This window comes from Tachypleus tridentatus, chromosome 13, assembly GCF_004210375.1.
Source record: "Tachypleus tridentatus isolate NWPU-2018 chromosome 13, ASM421037v1, whole genome shotgun sequence".
Taxonomy (NCBI): domain Eukaryota; kingdom Metazoa; phylum Arthropoda; class Merostomata; order Xiphosura; family Limulidae; genus Tachypleus; species Tachypleus tridentatus.
The window spans coordinates 168,654,963-168,671,770 of NC_134837.1; the positions used below are offsets into that span (position 1 = coordinate 168,654,963).

The window sequence follows — 16,808 nt, forward strand, 5'->3', positions numbered from 1 at the left end:
GACCCCTTGACATATAAACTATATATAATACACGAATAAGACCTTTAACAAAGAAACAAAACCAAACTTATAATCCCTTTATCAAAGAAATATCATAAAGAAAAGAAAACGTATACAAATACTACATAGAATTAATACACCTAACAGTTTAAACCGAAATATAAATCATTTATCAATGATCAACAACACACTTCAGGAAAAGTTAAATACAAAATCGAATGTCAATCCATTATATAAATCACAATGTAAACCCATTATCAGTTATATAGAATCACAATGTAAACTCATTATCATTTGTTTAGAATCACAATGTAAACCCATAATCAGTTTTACAGAATCACAATGTGAACTCATTATCATTTGTATAAAATCACAATGTAAACCCATTATCAGTTATACAGAATCACAATGTAAATCCATTATCAGTTATACAGAATCACAATGTAAACCCATTATCAGTTATATAGAATCCGAATGTAAACCCACTATCAGTTATATAGAATCACACTGTAAACTCATTACTAATTGTTAACGTAAAACAAAGCAACAGTATCATACATTTAAAAGTAATTGTAAAACAGAAAACCGTACAATCATAATAAATATAGCAAAGACATATACTAAGAGCTGTTGTAAAGATTAAACTTTAAATTTAATTAAAAACAATAAATTAACATTCTTACACTAAATAAAATATAATATATGTTTAAAACTACCGTGTGCGACAAAAAACTATATACATGAGTGTTTACATATATATGTGTATACATACACTCAGGAACTCAACATATATATATATAAAGAAAGAAAAACTGAAATACTTACAATATATACACAATATATAGAAACACAAACTTTTGAAACCGATCACAAAATCTTTTGTGACACAAATAAAACCCTTTGAAAATAATACACACCAAAAACAAAATATGGATACACAAAAACAATGTTCACTCAAGAAAGTACCCTCAGATAAAAACATATGACATAAATATTCACAAATCCTACATCTACGTCAACAGTAGCTATGATATTCATTTTTCCTCACTCTTATTTTAGTCCATACAGCAGACACTCCAAAGCAGTTGTTGATCGCTGATTGGCTGCCACCATATTTCAGATAACGACCTTTTGCTCAGTCCAAGGTCCATCTGCTCTGTTCCATCTCTGTCTACAGCTGGTGAACATCTTCCACTAACAAGGAAGGTGTCATTGAACTTCATTAAATACAATCCTCTTTCTGGTTATACAAGAAATCTAAGATTGCATCCATCTGACGGAAATTTCTTGGGAATGATCTCTTTTAGATCTGGAACTGCACCATTGTCAGCACTATGATGATGGTATGATGGAGGGTGTGTTATCAGAAGTTCGATCCTCAGCTTTGATTGAGGCAATTAAGAGAAATGTAGACTATATTTATGGCCAACCAAAAACATTATGGATTTTTGTAACCCCTGCAATGAAGCACAGAGTGATAAACGTTGATCAATCTCCTATCAAAAATACCTGGTATTCTGCAAAGAACACAAGGTACTTGGCTAGTCATAGAGATTACCTCTCTTGTTTCACAATGTTATTGTCAGTAGCGTACGTTGTGGCATATAAACCATGGGAGGACCATAAAACCACTGCAGTTTTCTTGAAACACCTGGATGTGTAAGTGATCAGTTAACCTTTATTTGGATTTAAAGCTGGAACAAAATGGATGCCTGGATAAGAAAGCCTGTTCAAGGCAAAGTCATTGCAGCTGCTAATGCAAGCTCCTTCCTCTTTTATGCTCAGGTTGAAATTATCATTTTGTTTTATAAAACAACAGAACATTTCTCAAAAACAGTGAGATTTTCTCTCACGCCTAGATGTTGCTGCATTGTCTTTCACAATCCAATAAAATCATTGCAAAATAAGCCTACCATACATATTGTACAGATTATACACATAAGCAGTTAGGCTTTTCTGAAGCCTTGAACTCAGCCCAAAGTATTGCTCTGTTTTGTCCATGTCAAACCTCCACCATAATTCAGTAATAACTGTCTTATAGCCCTAGAGTTGCTTCTCATTTAATATTTTGTGTTGTCTGTTCCTGTTCTGGTGTCCAGCCATTTTAAGTATTTCAGGCAAGTGCTTGGAATGCCTCAAGAACCAATCCAAATCTTCATTAGCTTTGCCCTTACGTATCATTTTGTCTCACTCACATGGAACCATAATTGCATTCTCTTTCCCATCACCTGACTATGACGACCTCGCTTCCAAGTGTTTTCGTGGCCCATAGTTACTCTATGTAACATAAATTTTGTTCCTGAGTTGTATGTGTTATTTCTCAATTGCTTATGTTGTAAAAGTACGGAAAATGGCCATTATCCCCGTAAAACTTTGCTTTTGTGACCTGGATGATGAAATTTAGAAATTAATCTATTTTCTATGTAAAAACGGGCAAATTTGCACATTTTCACTTACATTAAGTCTGAATAAAACAACATATGAATCAACATTTACATGTATTTATACTAAAGTTATATAAAAATGTTTAGAGGTGAATAGTTTTTCGAGATTTGCGACTGTAATGTAAATCACTCTCACGTATCAGCCCATAAATATATTCTCCCATCATGTTTTCGTTATACGCTCCTTGGTAGCAGAGTTAAAAGTCCAGTATATCTTAGTGAAGCGCTTGTCCTGCTTCTTTGAGCATACTCCCATGTTCTACTTGAATTTATCAAGATGAGCGTTAAGAATATGGACTTTCAGAGACATCCTGCAGCCCATTATGCCGTAGTTCTTCATCAGAGCCCCAACCAATTCCACATAATTTTTGGCCTTGTGATTGCCCAAGAAGCCCCGAATCATTACGGCAAAGCTGCCCCAAGCCTTTTCTCTTCCTATTGAGCTTCTTGGGGAATTCTGTGCACTCCAGGATCTTCTTTATTCATGATCCAACGAAGACACCAGGTTTGACCTTCACCTCAGACAGCTTAGGGAAGAAGTCTCGATGGTACTTGAAGGCTGAAGACTCCTTATCAAGAACTGTGACATATTGTTTCATAAGTCCCAATTTTATGTGAAATGGTGAGAACAACATCTTCTGGAGGTCCACTAGTGGTTTACACTTGACGTTGTGCCTCCCCACAGAGAACTCGGTCCGTTGTGGGCAGTGCTTCCTGTTGTAGTGCGCTGTGGTGTCCTTGCTGTCCCAAAGGCAAAGATAACAGGGAAACTTGGTAAAGTCTCCTTGGAGACCCACCAGGAATGCCACCATTCTGAAGTATTTGGTAACCTCCCAGCCATACTCATCATACTTCAAGGCTTCAATCAAAGTATTGAGGCTGTTGTATTCCTCTTTGAGGTGCACCGAATGAGCCAGGGAACAAGACGGATACTTATTCCCGTTATGTAGTAGCACAACTTTGAGGCTTCTACATCATTCTACCCGGGTCACAAAACCAAATTTTGAAGAGAAAATAGATTTTTCCATTTACGTTAGACATAAGCAATCGGGAAATAACACTTTCTGCCCAGGAACAAAAAAAGTAAATATTTTGTTGCGTAATGTTATCTTTGCAAAATAATTCCCGACTTAGAAAACTTCACCACTGCTTCATGATCCACTAACTTCATCGTTCGAGAACCACCATCTCACCTGCCAAAGAGGTAGTTCTGATTGGAAAATGTCGCCCACTAATTTTACCTACAGTCTTTCCTTAATGTCCTTGCTTGTCGTCTACCAGAACTGAAACTCTTATGCTGTAAGTGTCGAAGGCCGCTATATAAGTAACCCCAAATAAATTAATGAAAATAAAGTAGCCAAAGTATCCAAACATATTAGCTAAGAAGCTATTTGTTTTACGCCATATCTAATTTATTTTGGTATTTAGCAATATAAATAACACGTTTAATAAACAAGCCACAAGGAATCCTTAATAGCCGCAGCTGTAGTTAAATTTCAAATCATACAAAAGATGAAACTATGAGCTTGTACTTGAAAAATAAAACAATCCATGAGTCTCTATGCCACAGCTAACAAAGAGCTTATTAGAAAAGAAATTTTATTAAAAACGGACTTATTACTCTTAAGAAAAAAATTATATATGTGAAACTGAGTATTAATCGTTCATAAAATGTCTAACGTATTATAGTGAGCATGCTCGAACCATAAAGTTGAGGGTCCATAGCTCACTTCTCGTTGCCACAAAATTGTGTTCCTCAGTTTAGGGTTGTGGGTATGTTATGAAAGAAGCATTAAAACCCTACAATTCGATTCAATTACCCTAAGAGTTGGAGATAATGATAAGCTGTTTTTCTTCTACACTATCAATTCAAAATTAGGGACCGCTAGAGTACGCTTCGCTTAGTTCGAATAATCAAAACAAACAGAGTTCTACTGAATTAGAAATGATATTATATAGCTAAAGTACGTACTGAGAATTGGTTTGAATTTCGCGCAAAGCTACACGAAGATTACCTGCGCTAATTTAGGTAGAACTCTTGGGCTACTCTTTTACCAACGAATAGCGGGATTGACCGTCATATTATAACCCCCCCATGACTGAGAGAGCGAATACGATTGGTGCGACGGGGATTCGAACTCGCGATCCTCAGATTACGAGTCGAACGCCTTAACCTACATTGCCATGCCGAGCCAGTTTAACAGTTAGAGACAAAAGTAATCAACGAGAAATGTGTGTTTTAAATATCTGCACAACAAAAAATGGTTGGCTACTAATGTTATGAGAAAGTTTAAACTATAATACAAACCATCCAATAGGACTGACAAACACAGGTAAAGTGCAAATAAATACTCCTAAAAATACACATTAATAATATAGATTTAAACAAAAGAGTATGGTAAGTGGTTTTTATGGTTAAGTTTTCATCACTTTGTAATGATAGAAATTACATAGAAAATAACTTTAAAAATCTTTGTTTAGTCCAGGTTTTTTTTTCTGAATTAAAGTTAATCCAACTGAAACAAATACTCATGAATAACTATGACCAAGCAAATACTGATTGTGTTTCTCATCTACTGTGTAAAATGATAAGTGTTATTGTAATGAACTGTTTTACTTTACACATTTTACTGGTATATATCCGATTGTATAATACGAGATCTAATGAGAACATTTCTAGGAAGATTTCAAAAGGTATCTTAAAGAGTCAGTCGTGTTCTATTAGCTGATAATACTATTATTTTCTTTCCTATAGTCTCTCGTAGCTTTTTCTGGCTCCAGTTCTAAATAGGAATTCATCAAGTATGTGCTCACCCTATGTTGTCTTTCATTCTCAGGAGTTCACTTTAACACTACCAAAGCGAAACTTGAAGATGAGATCGAACGAGCTGTCTATGTCTTCGGTTACGGCTTGGAGCTCTTTGTAAATGACCCTCGAAATGAGAACAAAAGTCTGTCGCCTGGACTGAAATGCAATGGAACTTCTACCGACCACTGGAGTAAAGGAGATATGTTCTTTAAGTAAATACAATTTCTATTTGCTAAGAAAGTTTTGATTTTGTAACGATGAATCACTTTGTAAAGCATAAACACCTTTATCGCTAGCATTATTATCAAGGAATGTGAAAACAAGCAAATATATAATCTTTAATTGTAAAAAATAGTAGTTAATTAATAATAAAATAATTCTTATTATAAATCTTACACTCCATTCAGTGACTAATTTCGTGAGACGTGTAAACAGTGACAAACTAACTAATGTACAAAGTCAAAATCTAATTCACTTAAAGAAAATAAAAATGTTTTATTTCTTTCAGAAAATTCTGCAACTTAACCAGGTGTTAAGCTTAAGTCACAATTGAAACTAAACAACTTGTTCTTCTGGTATCCACAGCATAAACTCAAAACTGGTTTATTAACATTCTTTAGGCCCGACATGGCCAAGCGCGTGAGGCGTGCGACTCGTAATCCGAGGGTCGCGGGTTTGCGCCCGCGTCGCGCCAAACATGCTCGCCCTCCCAGCCGTGGAGGCGTTATAATGTGACGGTCAATCCCACTATTCGTTGGTAAAAGAGTAACCCAAGAGTTGGCGGTGGGTGGTGATGACTAGCTGCCTTCCCTCTAGTCTTACACTGCTAAATTAGGGACGGCTAGCACAGATAGCCCTCGAGTAGCTTTGTGCGAAATTCCAAAAACCAAACCAAAACCATTAACATTCTTTAACTTAGTGTTCAATTGACAACACCGTAATAAACCCACCAGTTACCTAACTAACTAACTACCTCGTCAATAAATACACTTTGTCGGTGATATTTCATATTACTATAATGTTTTTCTCTAAAGTTAAAGAAAATTTAAGACATTATTTTTATCACGCCACGACAAATCTAGATACTCGGGAAATTTCCAACTATAACGCATTATCACTACGTCACACCAAAACACTTCAAGCAAAATATACAAGACTTCTAAATTGAAATATTAAAACATACTTCACAACACTGCTTCTCCCTACATTGTGAAGACTCCTGAAGAATTCAAAGCGCATATAAAACAATAATATTTTAAATTAATATTGTACATTCTTCTAAATTTCAATGACGTTCAAACCAAAGTCGTTACTATAGAGTGTATTGAGGGTTCATGGTTTACGTTCTGCTGCTGTACAAATATACAGTTTGAGACTGTCTATACGTTATTGGAGTAACAGTCAAATTTCACTATTCAATTGCAGTAGCTCAAGAACAGTTAGTGAAAACCTTTGACTAGTTTCCTTTCCTCTAGCCTACATATCAAACTTAAAAGTGGCTAAGAAAAAACACTTTATGTGGCTTTGCATGAGTTTCTTAAATTGACCAAAATAAAAACAAATGAATTTTTGTACGCAAAGATTTCACATCACAACTTATACAGTAAACAATCTGATCCAGCTGAAGGTTTTGCATTTCATTAAAAATCAAAGAACAGAGCTAAATGAAGAAAGTACATTTTATATTTTATATTGTGAGTATAAAATGTCGTTTTAGTTAACCGTTCTAAGGAGATGTCGACTTTAAAGACAACATTTAAGCAGCCTAAAGATACAAAGGTCCATTAGAGTTACGTTACAAAAGAATGACAAGTACTTGATCAATGAGGTTTGTTGTGATTCCTGTTTTTCTGGCCATATTTTTCATGATATACCTGTTAATTTAGAGTTATGGCAGGGAATTTGTAGATATTTATTGTGTGGGACTTCACCAGCTTCAAATCCTTGTTTTTCATCTTGTTAAAAGTACCAAGAGTGATAAGCCCAAATTATTTGCAATGTCTATCCTGCGTCACAGTCATAACCAAAGTCATTCACTTTGTGAATGGCCCCCCGCTAGCACAGTGGTTTGTCCATTGATTTACAACGTTAAAATTAAGGGTTCGATTCCCCTCGATGGGCTCAGAAGATAGCCCGATGTGGCTTTGCTATGAGAAAAACACACACACAGTTTGCGAATGATTGCATTGCTTTGAATTGACTTGGAATTTGGTTTCAAAGCTGTTTAAATAATTACTGTAATGAAAACTGTTTAATAATTTCATTGTGCGCGTATCCTTTCTATCAGAAGGCTGTGATTTACAAAAACTTGACGCAAGTATTTCAATACTCCTAGAGATTGAAAAATGGAATTAGAGTCAGAACCATCACGTATTCATGGTTCAGCTAATCAATGAACATGAATCCTATTTAGCGTAAGTTGCATATTCTAGCCGGTCCCTGCAAAAAGCGTCCCCGTAGACACACTTCTAGGACTTGTTTGTTCTATGTAAAATTAATCATAAAGTTAAATAATGGGCTATCTATGTTCCGCCTATCGCGGGTATCGAAACCCGGTTTCTAGTGTTGTAAGTCCGTAGATATACCGCTGTGTCACTGGTAGGGGGGGGGCTTCCAGATATTCCATGTAGCAGATGCAGTGTCATAAATTATCTTTTAACCCTTAGACCAGGATTACTGGTCTCATCTAGCAGTGTTTAAACGCAGCGCTGCCCTCTATAAGGCCAAAGTATCAACCACATTAGGATTTAGTTATTGCTTTGTATGATTCCATAATAAACTGACATTCTTTCAAATTTTGGTGTCTATTTACTTACATCATTCTTTCATCCATAATTACATTTGTAATGTAGCATTGTGCATTGATCAATCAGGAAATAGCAGTAATCTAAATATATAGATTCTAAGCATAACGCCCGCGACGTCAAGGTTAACATCTGTGGTGACACTTTACTCAATAAGCATTTTCCAAATTATTATTATAAGTTGCGATTAACCTACCTCTTACGTATAAGAGAAATCATAATGTATGTTAAAAATTAGGTAATGTAATCATCACGTTAGAGAAATGTTTAACATGAATATGACTTTATTACTTATAACTGAAAGGGAAAAAAATAATCAAAATACAGTTTGACCTGCGTTAACTGTTGTTTTTTGTTTTATTTTTAATTTCTTGTTGGTTTCATTGCTGGCCGAACTGTTTGTAACAACCGTTTGTCCTTCTCTGAAACGCAAGCAGAAATGTTTTTCTAGGACTGAAAATCAATGGAATTTGTTTTTCGTTTATTTCATTTCTTTGAAAATATCTAAAAAAATTAGAAATGTCTTTTTTTTAAAATAAAACCATAAATCACCGTTTAGTACCACTAGAAAAAAGCTATCTCAAAAGGCTGAATTTATACGTTATTAATCTTTTTTCCTAAATGCTTTAATTTACAGTCGAAAGAAGCATTAACCTAGACAATGGACACGTGGAGAGTTTGAACTTCTCAAAACCTGAGCTCCCGCACATTTGGTTTTCTTAAATAGAAGCAAAATAATTCAATGAATTGATGAATTTTTAAACTATATGACATTAATTATTCGGGGCGTTACTAATACTGACTACGATATTTGTTTAAATAAGTTAAATTTATTCATATAAATGCTAGAAATGCATTTGAAAATGTAACGTCAAAGACCAAATTATTTCAGTGCATTGAGATACGAGGACAAGAATATATCATGTATTGGAATACATTTTAAGGCTTTAACATTCACTCGAGCTATTTTAATGTGTTTTAGTTGTGTATACCAAAGTCTTTACAAAGCATTACTCAGAAACTTGTATTCAAAATGACCTCGCAAGATATGTTTGCTTAGTTGAAAAAACAAACTCTTTAAACTTTATGGTTACCTATTTTGAATATTTTCTTTCTAAAGGCTTCTAAGCTTTCAGGATTAAAGGTTTTATTAAGTAACCCTCCAGTTCCGTATCGAACGTCTTGACCTATTTATTCTTAAAGATAATCAGCCTAATTATATGTATTTAGTATTTTTATGCACTCTGCTTTCGTAATTTTCAAACGTTAGCTCTTATAAACTATTTCTGTTTTTAGAATAATTCACATTTATAACCAATAGTCTAGCATTATGTTTATTTCAGAAAAGTAACAGTTGTATATTTTCAAGGGCCCTATTTCAAGTGTGCTTATAATGAGTGAAATCAAAAATTATTTTACGTTGTGCACTTAGATAAAATATTAATTATCTAGAATCAAAAAATTTGGTATGCTTTTCTTTAATATAAAAACAAAACTAAAAGTACTCTAAACTAAAGATTTTAAAAAGTATCTGAAGAGAAAGAAGCACTTAAAAGTTATTAACGGTGCAATTAATCTTGCTAGATTTTGTGTTTAGCGACAGAGGATTTAATTATTGGAAGTTTCTTAGTATAAAACGTAAATTCATTGACAACAATTCATTGTTGATTTCACGAACCATTTTTTATCTTTCAGACGAGCCGGTGTTGTATGTTTTATTGTATATATTAAATTTTCACTTTAGGTACTACTTTCAGTGATGCCTAAAAGTTTCTATTTAATATTTCTATGTTTAGATATCTTCGAAACGTTAGCATTCCATCAACTAGCGGAGGACCAAACTTAGAGTTCAACCCAGACGGCACTCTCAGATATGTGGAGTTGGAAGTGATGAATCTAAAGACTCAAGGATACTGGGAAAAGGTAATAATAAGAGACAATGGAATAATATAAGACTCAAGGATAGTGGGAGAATCTGATAATGATAGACAATAGAATAATGTAAGAAATAAAAACTGGAAACTAAAGAAATACGTTACTTAATATACGCGATGGTTCTTGGAGGATGTAATAATCAGAGACAATGGAATAGTGTAAGATACAAAAAAACGAAACTAAAGAAACGCATTAACTAATTAATATACACGAGGGTTTTGGGAGAAGACAAAGTCCATTAACTACGTATTATAGCAAATTAATTTATTTAATTAGCTTTTTCTCGGTTTCCCATTGGTTTTACCCTAATAGATCAAGACATTTGATTTATAAAAATGCTCCTAGAATCTCCTAATAGATTCTTTTTACTCAGAAAGCTTTGGAAAATAGAAACACATAGACACAAATTACTTCAGAATGTGCTACTTTGTAATATTTGTTTCGATTCTATGAATACGTGTTAGTAAATAGCTAATTTGTAAGAAAAAATTTAAAGCATACTGAACTTTAGTTTTATGCAAAAACACTTTCTTTCCTCGTATCTAATAAAATACAAGTCCACTAGTTGAAATGTTAGTTTTGTTTAGTGTGATACATCCTCACTACTGTAAATAAATTGTAACAACCATCATATATAATTGAAGGACATCAAATTTTGGTTCCTATAACAGACTGTTTCTATTTATCTCTCAGTTTACATTATAACAAAGAAGTGCACTTGAATCCATAAAGGTCAGGGAGCCATAACTTCCTATATTCATCACCAATTAAGTGAATTTGTTTGTTTGTTTTTAAGCACAAAGCTACAAATAAGCTATTTGTGCTGTGCCAGGTTTTTCACATTATAATTCTTCGAAATTACCCCTTAGCCACTGGGGTAATTAGGTGGAAATTTCCCTTATTGACTATTTTTAAAACTGCACCTCTTTCTTTTACAAATCAAAACAACAATGAAACCTCAGAGTTTCATTAATAATCGTAAAAGTTCGGACTTCATGGAATATTCACTCATTTTACATTGGTTTGACACAAGTAATAATTTGGATTATTTTACAAACAAAATGAGCTTTATCAAGATAAAAATACCAACTAGTTAAAACTTACTGAGATAACAAACCGTGAACTGATTGTAAAAACTCCTATTCACCACGTGATGAATAATTCATGTGGAGAACTACTGAAAAGAGAAAAAGGCGGAATTTCCCCTGACTATTAAATTAACACTCTAGGGTAAAACTTTGTCTAGCGGAATCAAATTCTGTTTATAAGAAATTTAAACTAAAAAACAGGGTATTTAAAAGGCAATTTGTGTCCAGTACATGCTGTTCACGGTAAAAGAAAAGTGTGAGTTGTCCTTATATACAATTATTTTATCTTAATTTTGACTAACCTGTAATAATATTCATAGAACCCAAAACTTAATCAAACTTAAGTTAAACAAAGAGTTCCATACTTCGTACCTAATTCTTTAATCCACACAAGTAAAAACGATAGTTCTTAGAATTCTTCGCTTCTGAAGTCTAAAATGGAAACTTGCAAAATGAATTCGTGCATTATAAGCATTATACATATTTTTATGTTATTGCATACTTCTAGTTTGAACGATACATATTAAATTAACTATATTATTCACTGGTTTTGTATTGAATCTATATAACTAGATTTCTTTAATCGGAATACCTAAAGATATGTTGATTGTAACCTTCTTCTTTTAACCTTATTTTCATATTGGAATCTTATGTTCCTAATGAGTACCCTGAAGAATGTTTTGACAAAATTTCTACAATTTAAAAAAGTTTGTAGAAGATGTTACAAGCAGCACACACACTTGACCCATGTTTATTTTTATGTAACGTAATTTTGTTTTCATATGTTTATATTCATATGTTTCTAGGCCCGACATGGCCAGGTAGTCAGGGCGTTCGACTCGTAAGCAGAGGGTCGTATGTTCGAAACCCCGTCACACCAAACATGCTCGTCCTTTCAGCTACGGAGGCGTTATTATGTGACGGTCAATCCTATTATTAGTTGGTAAAAGAGTAGTCCAAGAGTTGGCGGTGGGTGGTGATGACTAGCTGCCTTCCCTCTAGTCTTACACTGCTAAATTATGGACGGCAACTGCAGTTAGCCCTCGTGTAGCTTTGTGCAAAGTTCAAAACAAACCAACTAACTACTTCACGGTACTGATAAGGAAAAGTACTTTATAACGGTCAACAGAAGACAAGCTCATCCTATTACTTCTATTAAGTTATTAAGATGATCCAGTTCGATACAATGTATTCCTGTGGGGAAAAAAATTGTTCGCATAACATCAAAATCGAAATCACAATATCGGAAGCTCTTTAATTAGTAAATTTATTGATTTTATCCAATAAGTTATTTGATGCTGAGGAATTTTGCGTTACAGTTAAAGGTCTTATAATAATTACATATCCAGGTCAAATGTGGATAGAAAATTTGCTGTTTCCGTTTGGTTTCCCTCACGGTGGCAAATGTCGGGGATAAATATAAAAATTGGGTTACGATACATGACTGGACAGAATACAGATAGCCTATAGTGTAACTTTGTGCTTCAAAACAAACAAACCTTTTGTTTCACAAAATGGTTGGTATGGGTATTAACACTTTTATTGATAAGCAGAGAACAACGTTTCGACCTTCCTAAGTCGTCTTCAGATTAACATAATAACATTTTGATCTACGCTAACTGTTTTACCGTTAGTTTACTAGTCCTATGGTCTACTACAACTGACATTTCAATGATTAAGAGAATCACAAAAATTTCAATTCTTTAACGATCAAAATGAGTCTTTTTTCTTGCTGAAAATGTAATACGAGGTCTTTTCAAAAAATACGCGGACTGTTTGAATTGCGCGGCTCCAGTTAGTTCCAGGGGAATCCGCTTGGTGTCGCTAGGTTTGCACAGATCAGCTGATTACGACGCCATTTCCCGATTGCAGATATCTTCATTTGTGTATTAGCTACGCGGTTTTAAGTGAAGTGCGATTTTTTTCGTTTGGCGGATTTCAGAAGGAATGACCTGAAGGAGCAACGACTTGCTGTGAAATTTTGTGTTAAACTTAGAAAATCTGCGACTAAAACTTTTGCTATGCTTAACACGGCTTACGGTGATGTTGCTATGAGGCGTACGGCATGTTTCAAGTGGCATGAACGTTTTAAGGATGGTCGACAGTCCATTGAAGATGATGAGCGTCCTGGACGTCCTTCCACGTCAACTGACGACCCACACGTCGACAAAATCAACACCCTGGTGCGGGCAAATCGACGTCTGACTGTCAGGAAGCTTGCTGAAGAGTGTGGGATATCAGTTGGATCTTGTTACGAGATTTTGACCGAAAAATTGAAAATGCACCGCGTTGCTGCGAAATGTGTGCCTCAGAACTTGTGAGTTTTTGGCCAAACACTCGATCACTGTTCTTCCCCACCCCCCCTACTCACCTGACCTTGCTCCTTGCGATTTTTTCTTGTTCCCCAAACTCAAAAGACCCTTAAAAGGAAGAAGATTTGAGACGATTCCCGAGATTAAGGCAAATGCGACGAAGGAGCTGGAGGACATTACAAAAGAAGCGTACCAGGACTGTTTCAACAAGTGGAAACACCGTTGGGATAAGTGTGTGCGTTGGGGAGAAGAGTACTTTGAAGGGGTCCCAGACCTGTAACTTCTAAATAAAGTACATTTTGTTTTATGACGTCAGTCCGCGTATTTTTTGAACAGCCCTCGTAGAACGATTTAAAGAGACGTTTCTATATTTTCTAGCATAAGGAAGTGCATGTGATAATTAGTGATACTTGTATTTCTATCTTCTTAGAGATAATTATGAATTATATTATACTCATTATTTCCTTTGTGTTAAGTGTTAATAACTATGAAACACCACCTTGTACACTCTCTATAAAACCCCCTGAACTTATTCTTACAACTGAAGCGACACTGACTTCTTTCCTTTCATTTATGGTTTGACGTCGTTTAATTTTCTTAATACCGTTCATTATTCTCAACTCTACCTAATATTTGCTTTTCATTACTATCACGTTCTTTTCCTGTAGAATCTGTTTTTAACTTCACAGGAATGTTGGTTACTGTAGCTCCCAGCAAATAAGTCAGTTTTTCTATTCTCTATGATATGTCGTTCCCGCTAATCGAATCACTAAATCATTAAATCTTAAAATTATTATACATCAACTTAAAAACTGATGCTTTATATAAAAAATAATTTCCATGAAATAATATATATATATAACTGTATAGATTAGCACACTTGTCTTTACAGCTCTTAAACTCATACATATAAATGGGTACTCATTAAAACATTACGCGTTTTTTAATATTTGAAGGAAAAAAAGAAAACATTCACATCATCATAGCACTTTAATTTAAAATGTCATGAAGCTGAAGTTTGGCGCTCAGTTCCAAAACAAGAAAGATCGAAATTATAAGATCCCAGTTGTACTTTATATACCTTCATAATATTTATTTTCACAAGTAATACTTACTCTGTTCATAATACAGATTAACCGTAAGAAAGAGCAAGTAATGTCATCTTTAAGAAATAAGTTAGATTTATCATATCATTAATTTGGCATTATTAGTTTTGTTTTCTCATTCGGTAATAATAAAGTTTTTTTCCGAATCACAAACTAATAATAATGTATGAATTAAACGTTTATTCATCATCTTATTTTTCAGATTATATTTGTTTTGTTTTTTACTTTTGCAGAAAACTACACGAGTGCTGTCTGCGTTAGCCGTTCCTAATTTAGCAGTGTAAGACTAGAGAGAATGCAGCTAGTCATCACTACCCACCGCCAACTTTTGAGCTATTCTTTTACCAACGAATAGTGGGATTCACCGTTACATTATAACGCCCCACGGTAGAAATGGCAAGCACGTTTGGTGTTGTTGCGGAGACTCGAACCTGCAACCTTCAAATTGCGATTAGAGCGCCTTAACCACCTGGTCTTTCCGGGTCTTTTCTAGAATAATAAACATTTAAGATAGGTAGTGAGCTATCTGATGAACTCACTTTTTGGGGTTTTGTGGCTGAAGAACATGTAAAAATATTATACACAGAAAGTGTCATCCTCATTGGCTTCAGTTGAAATCTTAATATTCTTTCAAATAATATGAATGAATAAATTATAGATGACCAGACATTCTCTAAGGTTGGAAAGTTTTTCTAAAAAAAGTGAAAACGAGATCAGAAGGTGCGCCACCTTTAATATTTCTTCAGTTAAAATAATTTCAAATTTCTATATATGGCTGTATATATATATATTATTATTATTATTATTATTATTGCTAATATAAAGTTTAATACAATAAATTCCGTATTACGTAGTATAAAAAAAACGAGTTGCTCCCTAGTGACACAGCGGCATGTCTGTGGATTATAACGCTAGAATAGGGGTTTCGATATTCGTGGTGGACAAAACACAGACAGCCCATTGTGTAACTTTGTACTTAATTTCAAACAATCAATCAATTATGTATTATTATACACAATTGAAAAATGTTACCCGTTTGAAAAGTTGCTTAGAAAATCTCAACTAAACAGTTCCAGCTGTAATCTATAGAAGTATGTAGTGTAACTGTTTTCAGTTGTTTTGGGTCAAGAAATAAATCTTTGCCTCTCTTTGTATACACACTAGTTAAAAGTTGCTAAATATCGCTATTTTAATGGTAAATATGACTAACATCTTTTGAGGATTATGAGTTGTTTTCATTCTTGGCTACTTACAGCTAGTTGACGAAAAGATATTTGATGAATGGGATTATTTCTACCACGTGATTTATTCCTCCATTGCTTTTACTGTTTCAACAATTTGTTTTTTGTAACATTATGGCTTAAGCATATATCATAAGACAATTGTGTATAAACAAAATAACAAAACAAAACATTGAATTTTACAAAAAAAAACAATGTTTAAAATTTGTGCCAGTTTTAAGCTAATAATTTACCACAAAAGAAAACAATAGAGAATGCATTTAGTAATTCAAGCAGTTAATGATAATGAGGCATTTTCTAAGTTTTTAAAGTTCCTCTTTACCGAAATTATCCAGTCACATTTTTTCAAAACAATGTTTAAATTATTTACATAATGGAATAGTAAAGGGCTCAATATTGTTACGTATTCTGAATGATCTATTACTTTGTTTCGATAAAAAAATAGGACTCGGCTAGATGGATAAGGCATTCTGAGGGTCGTGGGTTCGAATCCCCATTACATCAAACATGTTCGCCCTATCAGCTGTGGGAGCGTTATAATGTGACGGTTCAATCCCACTATTAGTTGGTAAAGAGTAGCCCAATAGTTGGGTATGGGTGGTGACGACTAACTGCCTTGTTCTTTACACTGCCAGATTTAGGACGACAAGCGCAGATAGTCCTCGTGTAGCTTTGCGCGAAATTCAAAATAAACCAAACCAATAAATGCAAAATAACAGTTACAAAACTGCTGTATATCTAATATGATTTATATTATTCTGTTCTAAATATGCTAATGATATTTTAAAAGATTCTTTAAGAATCATGAGCTCATGTTTCACATTTTGTTTTCTCAACAGTAGCCACGGTAATATTGAAATTATAGTAGAAAATATGCAGAACCGTCAACTTTTTTTAATAATTTAGTTCGCAAGAGCAACTGTTCATTTGAATGTGTAATTTTATACAACATATTTGCAAGCTTTTATATTTGGATAAGAATTTTAACGTTACGATGAATTCTCCTAAGCACGAGGAATTGTAGAACCTTCAAGGTTTATGTAGGAACGTGGTTGTTGGATTACTTCGT

The 16,808-nt window shown here is 34.0% G+C and overlaps 1 protein-coding gene across 1 annotated transcript in view; it reads left to right on the forward strand.

The window, feature by feature from the left end:
• LOC143238675 (glutamate receptor ionotropic, NMDA 2B-like) overlaps window positions 1-16,808 on the forward strand; it is a 200,358-nt gene that overhangs the window by 126,394 nt on the left and 57,156 nt on the right. The window contains exons 5-6 of the mRNA XM_076479103.1: window positions 5,282-5,465; window positions 9,854-9,980. Of these exons, the coding sequence (XP_076335218.1) occupies window positions 5,282-5,465; window positions 9,854-9,980 (311 nt within the window). The remainder of the gene's footprint in view (window positions 1-5,281; window positions 5,466-9,853; window positions 9,981-16,808) is intronic.